This window comes from Sus scrofa, chromosome 12 (genome assembly GCF_000003025.6).
Source record: "Sus scrofa isolate TJ Tabasco breed Duroc chromosome 12, Sscrofa11.1, whole genome shotgun sequence".
Taxonomy (NCBI): Eukaryota; Metazoa; Chordata; class Mammalia; order Artiodactyla; family Suidae; genus Sus; species Sus scrofa.
The window spans coordinates 5,465,656-5,479,777 of NC_010454.4; the positions used below are offsets into that span (position 1 = coordinate 5,465,656).

The window sequence follows — 14,122 nt, forward strand, 5'->3', positions numbered from 1 at the left end:
GGTGCAGTCCCGCAGGTGGCTCGATCAGCGTGGAGGAAAAACAGGACGAGCTCTACTTGCAGGCGGTTGTGGCCGCACCCAGGGTGTGCCGCCTTGGGCTTTCCATCCCCCACCCGCCTTCGCCCATGGACTGGATGCCGCTGGAGGTCGTGGCTGGTTTGGCTGGTGTCTGTGTTTGCCGTGCATTCACTTCCAGCTTCTTCTTTCCTACCCAGAGGTTTCAGAAGAGCTGGTCTGGTGGACCTTTGCCGCTTGCTCCTTAATTCTTTCTATACATTTTCATCTTAACTTGATCACCAATACGGCTTTCAGCTTTGGTGCCGAATGTTGTTTTGCAGGATTTTCCAAAGAATCAGAGCGGAACACTATTTGATTTTGTTTACTATACTACCTTGTTTTCCGGAGTTCCCGTCATGGCTCAGTGGTTAACAAATCCGACTAGGAACCATGAGGTTTCAGGTTCGATCCCTGGCCTCGCTCAGTGGGTTAAGGATCCGGTGTTTCCGTGAGCTGTGGTGTAGGTCGCAGACGCGGCTCGGATCCCGCGTTGCTGTGGCTCTGGCGTAGGCTGGCAGCAACAGCTCCAATTAGACCCCTAGCCTGGGAACCTCCACATGCCATGGAAGCGGCCCTAGAAAAAGCAAAAAGACCAAAAAAAAATGTATGTATATATATATACATACATATATACAATGAGCACAGATGTGATTTATATATACATGCTACCTTGTTTTCTGTAAAAGTTTCTTTCTTGGAGAAACGAGTCTCGGTGTCTGATTCTTTGACTCCTCTGCCGGGGAAGGCTGGGAGTCAGCCTTAAGGGTTCAGTGAGATCTGGCTTTATCAAAGCCGCTTGAGAAAGGGTTCTCGACATTGGTTTCAAGATAGTACTGTTCGGGAGAGTGTCCTTTGGGACATTTCTCTGTACCTCTTTTCAAAGAATTTTGGCACATTTGTATTACGATTTAAAACAGGAATCCATCTCCAGGAAACATGAAAACAGGAACCATCCAGGACACATTAAGGCCTCGCGGGGGGAGGCCGCAGGCCAAACTCAGGCCCCAGTGTCGGACTTTCAGAAATAAAAAAAGTCACTGCTCCAGGCCTTCTCCGTGGAACAGTTGTCACTTTTGAAGCTCTTGCTGGCATTCATTCTGAAATAACTTCTCAGCTTAGGAGAACTTCAGCTGGCGTGCCTTCCTGTCAGGTGCACCTCATTCTTTGTTCTAATGGAGAATTCCACACCCTCGAATTGGTGTGGTAGACACAGCACAGATGAGTTGAAATTGGCACATTAACAACTTAAAGACGCCTTTGAAAGGACAGGGAGCACCTCTGTTAAATTCATATCCTGTCATCTTCTGAAACTGTGATCGTAAGCTGCCTTGGCGTTTTCTTTTGGTTGCTCTAAAGAGACGTGACGCATCCGCTGCCGCAGGGGTGCGCTCAGTCGGGAGCAGAAGTGGAACCTGCTTGGCAGTGGTGGTTTCGCCTTGCTGTCCGATGGAAGCAGAAGAAGGACTCTTGGTTGTCAACCATTTGTAGCTCACCCACCGATGTTTCGTTCTTCGATTCTGTTCCTCTGGAGACACTAGAACTTTAAAGGCCTGGACAGGGAATTTTTTTCACCCCGTACCTATTTTTCCCATATTCTGTCTAAAGCAGATGTCATTCGTTTCCTCAGGAACTCATCTTCGAGGCTTGGAAACCACAGCCACTTATGACCCTGCAACCGAGGAGTTCATTCTCAATAGCCCTACTGTGACTTCCATCAAGTGGTGGCCTGGTGGACGTAAGTGAATTTTCTAACAGTTTTTCAGTGTTTCGAAGATTTACTGTAAGTTTGTGACTAGAAGGTAGAGCTGATACGACAATATATTTTTGAAATAGAGAAGAAGCTCTTAAGGCTTAAACTCGTCTAAGCTGTTTCACATTCTCTTGTGGTGCATGTTATCGATATTAATACATTTTGACAAAGCACAGAAAAGGCAGCTGTCTGATTCTGCTTCTCTTAGGTTTTCATCTGAACATTCACATGAGTTACCATGGTGCCATGGTCACCACTGAAAAGTAATTAGCGTTCCCTGTCTTGTTATTGCCATATTGAAAAGCATTTGAGTTTTCAAATTTTCCTTAGGAGTAGGTTTTTGTTTTTTTCCTTTTTAGGGCCACACCCACAGCATATGGAAGTTCCCAGGCTAGGGGTCGAATCAGAGCTACAGCTGCCAGTCTGCATCACAGCAACACAGGATCCAAGCCACGTCTGCGACCTACACCACAGCTCACGGCAGTGCTGGATCCTTAACCCACTGAGTGAGGCCACGGATTGAACCTGCAACCTCATGGTTCCTAGTCGGGTTCACTAACCACTGAGCCATGAAGGGAACTCCTCTTATGAATGATTTTGACGTGAAATTTAGTTAACCCGACTTCTATTCTGAGTTCATGTTTTATTTTTTTTTCTCTCTTCTCTGAGTTATTGTTTTAGGATCTATTTCAGATGGCATTTGTGGTTGAAGGATTTTGTTTTCTCACATTATATGTTTTAATATGTGATGCTACATTTTGATGAGAAAAAAACTAGCATGCCAAAGAAGGTAAATATTTCTGAATGTGCCGACCAGAACTCTTAAAGCAGCAGTATCCCATGTGGTGTTGGAATAGTCTCTGTCTTTGCTGTTCAGTGTGGGAATCACTAGCCACTTGTAGCTGTTGAGCACTCGAAATGTGGCTAGCTGGCTGAGAGACTAGATCTTTTATTTTACTTAATTATAATTAATTTAAATGCAAATAAAAACATCTGGCTAGTGGCTACTGTTTTGGAAAGCCCCTAAGGAAGAGAAGGGAAGCAATTTAAATTACTGTTCTTTTGGTTATCCTAAATAAATTTATAAATTTCTTTATATAAATGAATGAAAAAAGAAAAGCTATCTTTTATTTTTTGGCCACACCTGCAGCATATGATAGTTTCCAGGCCAGGGATCAAACCCCCTGCGGCAACTCGTGCCTCTGCAGAGACCCGAGCCGCTGCAGTCAGGTTCTTTTCCTTTTTTTTTTTTTTTTTTTTTTTTTTTTTTTTTTGGCCTTTTCTAGGGCCGCTTCCTCGGCATATGGAGATTCCCAGGCTAGGGGTCGAATCGGAGCCGTAGCCACCAGCCTACACCACAGCCACAGCAACGCAGAATCCAAGCTGCGTCTGCAACCTACACCACAGCTCATGGCAATGCCAGATCCTTAACCCACAGAGCGAGGCCAGGGATCGAACCCGCAACCTCATGGTTCCTAGTTGGATTCGTTAACCACTCTGCCACAACGGGAACTCCTACAGTCAGATTCTTAACCCACTGTCTCACAGCAGGAGCTCCCAAAGCTGGTCTATTTTTTAAATGAAGGATTGCTATCAAATGTACACGCTATATATACATCTTAAACTTACACAGCGTTAGGTTAATTATATCAATAAAAATTTGTTCTCTGTGTATTTAAAAAAATGAAGGATTGCTTTGCCAAAATTCAGTACATTTTTATAATTATCAGTTTCAGTGGATTTTCTTCTAAAAACTAGCTGTGGCACTGCCACAGAAGAGCCCTCCAGGGACCCTTTGTTGGGGGATTCTGCTGTTAGACCTTACGTGCACTTGGCCTCTTTGGTTTCTATCCTTGAAAGTGTAAGGATGGAGGTCAGTTGGGACTCAGCCGTATCGGACCCAGGTAGAATCCATACAGACACGGGTTCGATCCCTGGCCTCGCTCAGTGGGTTAAGGATGTGGCTTAAATCTGGTATTGCTGTGGCCCTGGTATAGGCCGGCCGCTGTAGCTCTGATTCGACCCCTAGCATGGGAACTTCCATATGCCGTGGGTTCCGCCCTAAAAAGCAAAGAAAGAAAGTGTAAGAACGTTTGCTCACTGCCCTTTCCTGTTCTCTTTGGTGCTGCAGTCGGGAAGACCTCAAATCACGCGATAGTACTGGCCCAGCTCATCACCCAGGGGAAGTGCTATGGACTGCATGCCTTCATTGTCCCTATCCGGGAACAGGGGACCCATAAGCCTTTACCAGGTTAGAACTGTTCCTCTGATGTTGAGATGGAAAATCAAAGCAGGCACTTTCTTCTGCAAAAAGTATAATACGTAAGAAAAGAGGAGGAGGGGAGCCAGGAATTCCAGCACATAAACACCTTGTGACTTGCCTTGCCTCTGTGGTAGGTATTACCGTCGGGGACATTGGCCCCAAATTCGGCTATGATGAGATGGATAATGGCTACCTGAAGATGGACAATTACCGTATTCCCAGAGAAAACATGCTGATGAAGTATGCCCAGGTATATTTAGACAGAATACAGGACCAAGCAGGCAGACATGGTGGTCTCAGTGGCTCTTGGTAATCACGGGGTTAGAGAGGTCTGTTTTTTAGAAGGTAATGACAAACTTTTACTTCGGATACCGCTTTCATTGTGACCATGAAGTCACAAGCCGCAGGCCCATAGGAGGAGCATGCTTTGGCTTTCAGAACCAGGGGGCCTCCAGCTTCACCCTGCATTAGACTCACCCGGAGGGCCGGCTAAGCCCTTGATTGCTTGGCCCCCAGAGTCTGATTTCGTGGGTCTGGGTGGGGACTGAGATTTCCAAGCAAGTTTCCCGCTGATGCTGACGCTTTTCTGGGGCCCCGCTTGGAGAAGCCCTGGCCTGCACGGCTCTTTGGGTTTAACTGAAGGCAGCGCCCATCTCCTCTTCTTTTTCCAGGTGAAGCCAGATGGCACGTATGTGAAGCCCCTGAGTAACAAGCTGACCTACGGCACCATGGTGTTCATCAGGTCCTTCCTCGTGGGCGAGGCCGCCCGGTGTCTGTCGAAGGCGTGCACCATCGCCATCCGCTACAGCGCCGTGAGGCACCAGTCTGAACTCAGGCCAGAGTAAGAGTGGAGTCTGGGACGGTCCCGGTACAGACACCTGGCCTTGACCCTGTCCAAGGAGCCAAACTCCCAGACGTAGTGCACAGGAGGTGCACTTGCTACACAATGAGCTGGGGCAGCGGTGTACTGGGTCTGCTCCTTGGAATCGAGGCTTCCCTTAAGTGGAAGGACGAGAGTACCCACCCTATCATTACTTCTTTTTTTTCTTTTTTTCTTCTCTTTTTTATTTTTTAGGGCCGCACCCACGGCATATGGAGGTTCCCAGGCTAGGGGTCTAATCAGAGCTGCATCTGCCAGCCTACACCACAGCCACAGCAATGCCAGATCCTTAACCCACTGAGCAAGGCCAGGGATCGAACCCGCAGCGTCATAGTCCTAGTCGGATTCATTTCCGCTGTGCCGTGACGGGAACTCCACCTTACTGTTACTTTTAACCTTCTAAGAAAAACAGTAACATTGCTTGAGCTCTGTAAATGAAATTTTCAAAACACTGAAGGCAGTGGGACGATTCTAATTGCTACTAACAAGTACAAACTGGGTTTGGCAAAAGCAGCATTAAACTTGCTTCCCTGTTGTGGCTGTGGACTTAGTTTATTCTCACTGCTGCCTTTCACTTGGGCATGACTCCTTGATAAGCTTTTCACGTTTAAAGAAGGAATAAAGAAATTGGTAAGAGCAGACCTCCTTAGACTTCAGCTGTTTAAGTCAGTGCATTGGGTCTTATCAGATTGTGGGCTAAACGTAGTTTATTCGACCATCTAGACCCTTTAACGTTGCCTTCCTGCTGTGGAGTTAACAAACACTGGTTTTGGGTGTTGCTGTGAAATACAGTTTCCTCAGTAAGACTGGAAAGACTGAGCAGACGGGAGCTGCAGCCAGAATACTCTGTCCGCCTAAGGCGGTCCGACGAGCCGGTGCAGAGCCTGGTAGGCAGATAGCTTGGATGTAAATCAAGGGTCTGCCACGTATTAGCTCGGTGACCTTGGGCAGCTTCTTTTTCTGTTTAGGGCTGTACCTGCGTCATGGAAGTTCCCAGGCTAGGTGTTGAATCGGAACTGCAGCAGCCGGCCCCTGCCACAGCAATGTGGGGTCCAAGCCACATGTGCGACCTGTGCCACAGCTTGCGGCAATGCTGGATCCCTAACCCCCTGAGCAAGGGCAGGGCTTGAACCCACATCCTCATGAATACCAGGCAGGTTCTTAACCCACTGAGCCACAAGGGGAACTCCCTTGGGCAGGTTCTTAACCTCCCATTTTCCCCAGCTGTAAAACGGGGTCATAAAAACTAGCTCACGGGGTCTTTATGAGGATTAGATAAATTAATCTATCAAATGCTTCGACTGGAACTTGGCACATAGTGAGCTCTGTATAGGTGTTTGACTTTTTTTTTTTTTCCTTTTTTAATATACGTTAGTGAACCAGAACCACAGATTTTGGATTATCAAACCCAGCAGTATAAACTCTTTCCCTTCCTGGCCACTGCCTATGCCTTCCAGTTTGTTGGCGCATATATAAAAGAGACCTATCACCGCATTAATGAAAACATCCGCCAGGGGGACCTGAGCGGCCTACCTGAGGTATGTACGTGTCCAGTTTCGCTCGCTGCGGGCTCCCTTCTGGCTTGTATTTGCCTGTTGGATTATGTCCAAAGAAAACTAAGTTTTGGGATGGCTTGAGAAGAATCGATGTATTTGGAGTTCCCGTCGTGGCACAGTGGTTAATGAATCCAACTAGGAACCATGAGGTTGCAGGTTCGATCCCTGGTCTTGCTCAGTGGGTTGAGGATCCAGTGTTGCCGTGAGCTGTGGTGTAGGTTGCAGATGTGGCTCGGATCCTGAGTTGCTGTGGCTCTGGCGTAGGCTGGTGGCTACAGCTCCGATTTGACCCCCAGCCTGGGAATCTCCATATGCCATGGGAGCAGCCCTAGAAAAGGCAAAAAGACCCAAAAAAGGGGGGGGGGGATTGATGTATTCTCGGGAGTTCTCTGGAGGTGCAGCAGGTTAAGGATCTGGCATCGTCACTGTGTGGCCCTGGTTTGATCCCTGGCCTGGGAACATCCTTGTGCCACAGTGTGGCCAAAAAAGAGAGGATGAATCCATATGTTCTCAAAAGTTAGGAGACATTTTTCTGGTTGAGAGTGGGTCACATGTGAACATGTGTGAGTTTTTCAGTTTCAAAATTCCTGTACCGTGTTGGTCACCTGTTAATCAGGGGAACCTAAGTGATGCGTTTTTCGCCAAGTACAACAGTTCAGAAGGGAGTGTTATTAATTCCGGCCAATTAGATGGCCATGCTTTTCAGTTTACACACACGGCGGGGGTTTTGAAAGTGGCCGGTGCTGTCAAGTGAGGGTGAGGGTTTGTCCCTGGAACACGGGGGGCAGCACCAGCGAGGTTCCGATGGCTCTGTGCTTCCCCGTTAGCTTCACGCCCTCACCGCGGGGTTGAAGGCTTTCACATCCTGGACGGCTAATGCTGCCATCGAAGCTTGTCGGATGGCGTGTGGCGGGCACGGCTATTCTCACTGCAGTGGACTTCCAAATATCTATGTCAACTTCACCCCAACCTGCACCTTCGAGGGAGAAAACACTGTCATGATGCTGCAGACGGCCAGGTGAGACTTGGAGTCGTGGACTCTCTTCTCGAGAGTGTTCGAAGAGAAAAAGCAAAAGCAAAAGTGGAATAAAATTTAAAAAAAGAATGTTTGAGGAGTTCCTGTTGTGGCTCAACGGAAATGAACCCGACCAGTATCCGTGAGGACACAGGTTCAATCCCTGGCCTCACTCAGTGGGTGAAGGTTCCAGCATTGCCGTGAGCTGTGATATAAGCTGCAGACCCAGCTCGGATCTGGCGTGGCTGTGGCTGTGGGGTAGGCCGGCAGCTGCCGCTCCACTTCTAGCCCTAGCCTGGGAACTTGCATATGCCACAGATGCGGCCCTAAAAAGAAAAAGAGGAAAAAATGTGTGAGTCCCTTTCATTGGTTCCTGGCCCCATGTTTTCTCTTTGTATTATGTTTGTTCATGAAAGGTGTCACTTGGCCTTCCATCCCGACCCATGGTTTTTATCTGGTGGTCAGACGAGTAAAAATCACCTGTCACAGAGTGCCAGCTCATTCCCGGGGTTTGTTTCTTACTGCTTCCTGAGACGCATAGTTACTGAAGGCATGTGTCCTGGTGACTCGTAGGTTCCTGATGAAAAGTTACAACCAGGTGCACTCAGGCAAGTTGGTGTGTGGCATGGTGTCCTACCTGAATGACCTGCCCAGCCAGCGCATCCAGCCTCAGCAGGTGGCAGCCTGGCCGACCGTGGCGGATATCAACAGCCCTGACAGCCTGATCGAAGCCTATAGACTGCGTGCCTCCAGGTGAGCACACCCTCAAGCTGCACCAGGCAGCCGTGGGGGCCTCTGCGACCCGGGGCCTGAACAGACGAGGAAGGCACCTGTGATCCACTGCTTCCTCGAGCTCTGGTTCCTTTCCTTTTTAACAGACTAGTAGAAATTGCTGCGAAAAACCTTCAAACTGAAATGAGTCACAGGAAGAGCAAGGAGGCAGCGTGGAACCTAACTTCCATTGACCTCGTCCGAGCCAGTGAGGTGAGCGCAGCGATGGTTCTCCCCCCACGCCGCCCCCTCCACCACCCACCCGGTGTCCTTCGTGCAGAAACCCTTATCTCTTTTGAATCTTTTTCACGGATTAGGACACTCCGGTGTTTCTTTTCACCTAGGCACATTGCCACTACGTGGTCGTCAAGCTCTTTGCCGAAAAACTCCACCAGATTCAGGAGAGGTCCATCCACGCTGTCTTAAGGAACCTGTGTCTCCTCTATGCTCTGTATGGAATCAGTCAGAACTCAGGGGATTTTCTTCAGGTCCGTGTTTTCTGAGTTTCAGTCTTTTTCTTTAAAATTGTTTTGTAGACAAGTGCGGTTTACTCGTGCACATGTGTTTATAGACCTGTATAGACGTGTCGGGGTCCGTACCTGTGTGATGTATACGTTTGCTCGTTTGTTCCTTTTAGGGGAGCATCATGACAGAGTCTCAAGTCACCCACGTGAACGAGCGTGTGAAGGAATTACTGATGGCCATTCGCCCTGAAGCCGTTGCTCTGGTTGACGCATTTGATTTTCAGGATGTGACCCTGGGCTCCGTGCTTGGCCGCTATGACGGGAATGTGTATGAAAACATGTTTGAATGGGCCAAGAAATCCCCGCTAAACAAAACGGAGGTAAAAAGCAAAAACAGCTTTTCACCCTTTTTAAAGTCCTTCATTTAGATGTTAAGGCAGGGAGTTCCCATCCTGGCTCCGCGGTAATGAACCCGACTGGTAACCGTGAGGATGCGGGTTTGCTCCCTCGCCGCCCTCAGCGGGTCAAGGACCTGGCGATGAGGGGTGGTTGGCTGCAGACACGCTGCTGTGGCTGGGGTGCGGGCCGGCAGCTGTAGCGCCGATTTGAGCCCCAGCCTGGGAACCTCCATATGCCGCGGTGTGGCCCTAAAAAGACTAAAGATAAATAAGTAAATAAATATTGAGGCAGGAAAGACCTCTGAGAGCAATTGATCTTTGAAAGCTTTTATGACCGTTTCAAACAGTCACGTTATTTGAGCAACAGAGTCTTAAGGGAGCAGGTCGTTCCTGCTCGGTGCTGGTTTTCATTTCCTTGGCTGTTGAACAGCAGTTGAGAATTTTCAAACACAGACGCAAATCGAATCCTGCAGTGCGTCTCCGTGTCCTCTTTGCTGTGTTCTAACAACTCTCTGCTCCTGGCCAGTGGCCTTTCCTCTGAACCTCCCAGCTGAGGGTTATTTGGAAACAAATCCAAGCTATCAGATAATTTTATTCATTTGTTTATTTGTTTTCTGTTTCACTCCCCCACCCCCACCCCCACCATAGCCTATGGATGTTCCTGGGCCAGGGATCAAATCCAAGCTGGAGCTGCAGCCTACACCACAACTGCAGCAACACAGGATCCTTAACCCACAGCACTGGGCCAAGGATCAAACCAAGCGTCTCCATTAACCCACTGCGCCCCAGCAGGAACTCTTTTTTTTTTTTTTCTTTTCTTTTCTTTTCTATTATTATATTTTTAAAAGTTATTTCCCCAATACAGTTTTTTTTTTTCTACTGTACAGCAAGGTGACCCAGTTACACATACACGTGTACATACTTTTTTCTCACATTATCACGCTCCAGCATAAGTGACTAGACATAGTTCCCAGGGCTACACAGCAGGATCTCAGTGCTAATCCATTCCAAAGGCAGCAGTGTGCATCTGTGAACCCCAAGCTCCCAATCCACCCCACTCCCTCCCCCTCCCCCTTGGAACCACAAGTTTATTCTCCAAGTCCATGATTTTCTTTTCTGTGGAAAGGTGCATTTGTGCGTGTATTAGATTCCAGATAGAAGTGATATCATATGGTATTTGTCTTTGTCTTTCTGACTTACTTCACTCAGTATGAGAGTCTCTAGTTCCATCCATGTTGCTGCAAATGGCCTTATTTTGTTCTTTCTTATAGCCGAGTAGTATTCCGTTGTGTATCTATAGCACATCTTCCTAATCCAATCGTCTGTCGATGGACATTTGGGTTGTTTCCACGTCTCAGCTATTGTGAATAGTGCTGCAGTGAACATGCGGGTGCACGTGTCTTTTTCAAGGAAAGTTTTGTCCGGATAGGTGCCCAAGAGTGGGGTGGCTGGGTCATATGGTAGTTGTATGTATAGATGTCTAAGGTACCTCCATACCGACCTCCACAGTGGCTGTACCAGCTTACATTCCCCCCAACAGTGCAGGAGGGTTCCCTTTTCTCCACGCCCCTCCAGCATTGGTTATTTGTGGACTTATTAATGACGGCCATTCTGACGGGTATGAGGTGGTATCTCGGAGTAGTTTTGATTTGCATTTCTCTCGTAATCAGGGATGTTGAGCATTTTTTTCATGTGCTTGTTGGCCATCTGAATATCTTCCTTGGAAAAATGTCTCTTCGGGTTTTTCAGCAGGAACTCTTAAGAACTCTCTTTTTAAAACATAACTGTAGTCCCATTCTCACACCTAAACAAATTAATAATTTTTTAGTATCAAACCGAATCAGTGTCTGAATTTCTGCAGTTAGCTCACCTCTTCCCCCATCTCAGTTTTTTTGAATCAAGATCCAAATAAGGTTCAGATAATTTCTGGATTAAAAATGTTATTTTAGGAGTTCCCATTGTGGCTCATCAGGAAACAAATCTGACCAGCATCCAAGAGGACGCAGGTTCGACTCCTGGCCTTGCTCAGTAGGTTAAGGATCTGGCATTGCCGTGAGCTGTGGTGTAGGTCGCAGACACGGCTCGGATCCCGCTAGCTACAGCTCCGATTCGACCCCAGCCTGGGAACCTCCATATGCCGTGGTGCGGCCCTAAAAAGCAAAAAAACAACAAAAAAAAACTTCTATTTTAGGGAATGCCCTGGTGGTTAGGGATCTGGCATTGTCATGCTGTGACTTGGGTTGTTGCTGTGCTGAGTTTGTTCGTTCCCTGGCTTGGGAGCTTGCACATGCCACAAGCATGGCCAAAAAAAAGTATGCTATTTTGAATTGCATGTCAGTGAAACCTCCCTATCAGTAATTTTTTTTTTTTTTTTTTTTTTTTTTTTTTTTTGTCTTTTTGCCATTTCTTGGGCCACTCCTGCGGCATATGGAGTTTCCCAAGCTAGGGGTCTAATCGGAGCTGTAGCCGCCAGCCTATGCCAGAGCCACAGCAGCGCGGGATCCGAGCCGCATCTGCGACCTACACCACAGCTCAGGACAACGCCGGATCCTTAACCCACTGAGCAAGGCCAGGGATCAAACCCTCAACCTCATGGTTCCTAGTCAGATTCATTAACCACCGCTCCACAACGGGAATTCCCCATCAGTAATTTTTTTTCTCTCTCCTTCCCTTGCAGGTCCATGAATCTTACCACAAGCACCTGAAGTCACTGCAGTCCAAGCTCTGAAGTGTCCTGACGACGAGTTCAGTCTGCTCCCGAAAGCAGTTGTGCTCCGTTCCCCTCACACCTGTCACAGAAATCTGCGTGGAACCTTTATCCAATTCAGAAAAGCTATAGAGCAAATGATAAATTTTCCCTTTTCTCTTTTTTTACATTGAAAAAAAAAAAACAAAAAACAAAAACCCCAAATTTCGGAGATTAAAGGAAAAAAACAGGTGGTTTACAAGTGCAGTTAACACTGAAAGACTGTTGGGCATTCAGAAAGGCTTTAAGATGTGTGGTAGGACTTCCATTTGTACTGCTGACCCCAGGAGGCTATGACTTTTAATAATCTGTAGCACTTAACTACTAAGTAGTTAATTATTCCCTAATCACAAGTGTTTTTAAAGCAAAGCAAAGGTATTTCGTGAGGGGGCGGGGGTAGAACCCTGCCGCCCTTTCCCACTAATCACCCTGCGACTCCCGCCAGGGCGCGGGTTAGCCAGCAGGACTGAAGAGGGACCGCCTGGTGTACGTGTGACTTTGTGTTCAGCACCTTGATGCGTTTCCTGCCTGCCTGCCCACCTGCGTTCATGCATCGGGCCTGTCTAACTGTTCCGAGTCGTAGTTTCCCAGCACCAGGATTTCCCCAGCACAGGCTACCGTGGGGTCCCTGCCCCGTGAAATTAACGCACCTTCCACTGGAGGGGTCCCTAAAGTGCCACTCTAGTGCTCTACAAGGCCCTTTGTCCCCAGCTTCTCGGAAGGGGGGAGGGAGCGAGGTTTTCTCTGCGTGTTTCTACTTGTGGCAACTGATGGGACCTCAGTGCTTCTGATCCTTCCTGTCCATCTCCTGAGAGATGCGGGAGAAAGGAGGCAAAAACAGCCCCACTTCCGCCTTAGTAGGACAGGAGCAGGGAGCATGCTCAGTTATGGTTGCTGTAACTTTGGTGACCACATTGCTGGCATTTCCTGAAACAGTCCAGTTTTCCTGTAGTCTGTCACTTTGGCCCAATTCATTAAAATGCTTGGAGGTTACAGCATCTGGCATTACAAAAAATAAAAGCACCCCTTGTCGCCTCTTAGACCCAGGAGTAGCACAGACCCAGGAGTAGCACGTTTGTCTGCCTGGACAAACGTCATGTTCTGATTTTTGGATCAGAAAATATGAATCGTTGAAACTGACTAAAGGGTAAGTGGAAGTTCCATAGAACCTATTTCTTTTTGTATATCCAATTTTTTCGTCAGTATCCGATTTTATTTTCAGTATGTTCCTACGAGCTTTATCTGACTTGCTGCACTGTCAGCCGAAGTCTAATTTACACAATCATTCTATATTAAAAGGCTAAACATGTATCTCAAGGTAATTTTTTCTTAAAATCAGTGTAAAACAAGTCACTAGATTTTTTTTTTTTTTTTAACTTGTTAACTGTATTTGTGACATCTGCCTCATGAAACCAGTCATTCTAGAATCAGTCTTGAGAATGTCGTATATAATTCGGTGGAAATGGAACTCCTGTCTTGGGACCTGACATAAAATCGATCCCAGTAGAACTGGCAACAAGAGACTTTAAGGTCCGGCAAAAGAAATAACTGCCTGTTAAGCCTTAATCTTTCTACTAGGAGAACTAATAGATCATTATGTTCAGATTGAAGTAAAAATGCACTCTGTTCATTTCCTTCGGGTGTGTCTTGACTAGTTCAGATCCTGGGAGGTAATAGAATGTATTCAGATTGCTTAATACTGACCTATTAAATATGGAATTGTTTCCAATTAGTGGTTAAAAATTGTACTGGCAGGAATACCTGTGGCAAGGATCCGAGGGTGTTTGGAACGATACCCACCCAATCCAGCTGCATGGATCTGGGATCTGAGCAGGTTGCAATAGGTTGTGGGCCCTGCACAGCCACCTTCTGTCCAGCACCTTAAGTTTTACTTACCAACTAAACTGGATATTGACAGTATTTCTGTTAACATTGAAATGTTTTGTCTTGAATCTTATTCACTGTAATTAAAGAATAAAATCCTGTAAAACCTGATCTGTACTGTCCAGATGGAAAGAGTGCGCCCACTTCATAATTAAATGAGTTTAAATTATGGAGCGTTTTACGATGGAGGTTTAGGTGATGTTAAACGGAGCAGTATCGCCGAACCAGCTGCCACGCTGTCACCACAGAAGACCTGCCAGTGCTCGGCCGGTGCAGGAGGACAGGTTCATTGGCTGCGCTTGAGCAGCTGACCTGGTCTGCTGTCCCTGAGAAGCCAC

At 47.3% G+C, this 14,122-nt stretch overlaps 1 protein-coding gene across 7 annotated transcripts in view; it reads left to right on the plus strand.

The window, feature by feature from the left end:
* Positions 1-13,895, plus strand: part of ACOX1 (acyl-CoA oxidase 1, palmitoyl) — a 28,638-nt gene extending 14,743 nt beyond the window's left edge. For 6 of the 7 annotated variants that reach the window (XM_021066015.1, XM_021066018.1, XM_021066016.1 and 3 more), the window contains 11 exons: positions 1,685-1,792; positions 3,939-4,058; positions 4,205-4,320; positions 4,742-4,911; positions 6,326-6,488; positions 7,334-7,524; positions 8,095-8,274; positions 8,400-8,505; positions 8,637-8,780; positions 8,930-9,136; positions 11,832-13,895. In XM_021066015.1, coding sequence (XP_020921674.1) covers positions 1,685-1,792; positions 3,939-4,058; positions 4,205-4,320; positions 4,742-4,911; positions 6,326-6,488; positions 7,334-7,524; positions 8,095-8,274; positions 8,400-8,505; positions 8,637-8,780; positions 8,930-9,136; positions 11,832-11,882 — 1,556 coding nt within the window. In that variant the 3' untranslated portion in view covers positions 11,883-13,895. 7 annotated transcript variants of the gene reach the window in all.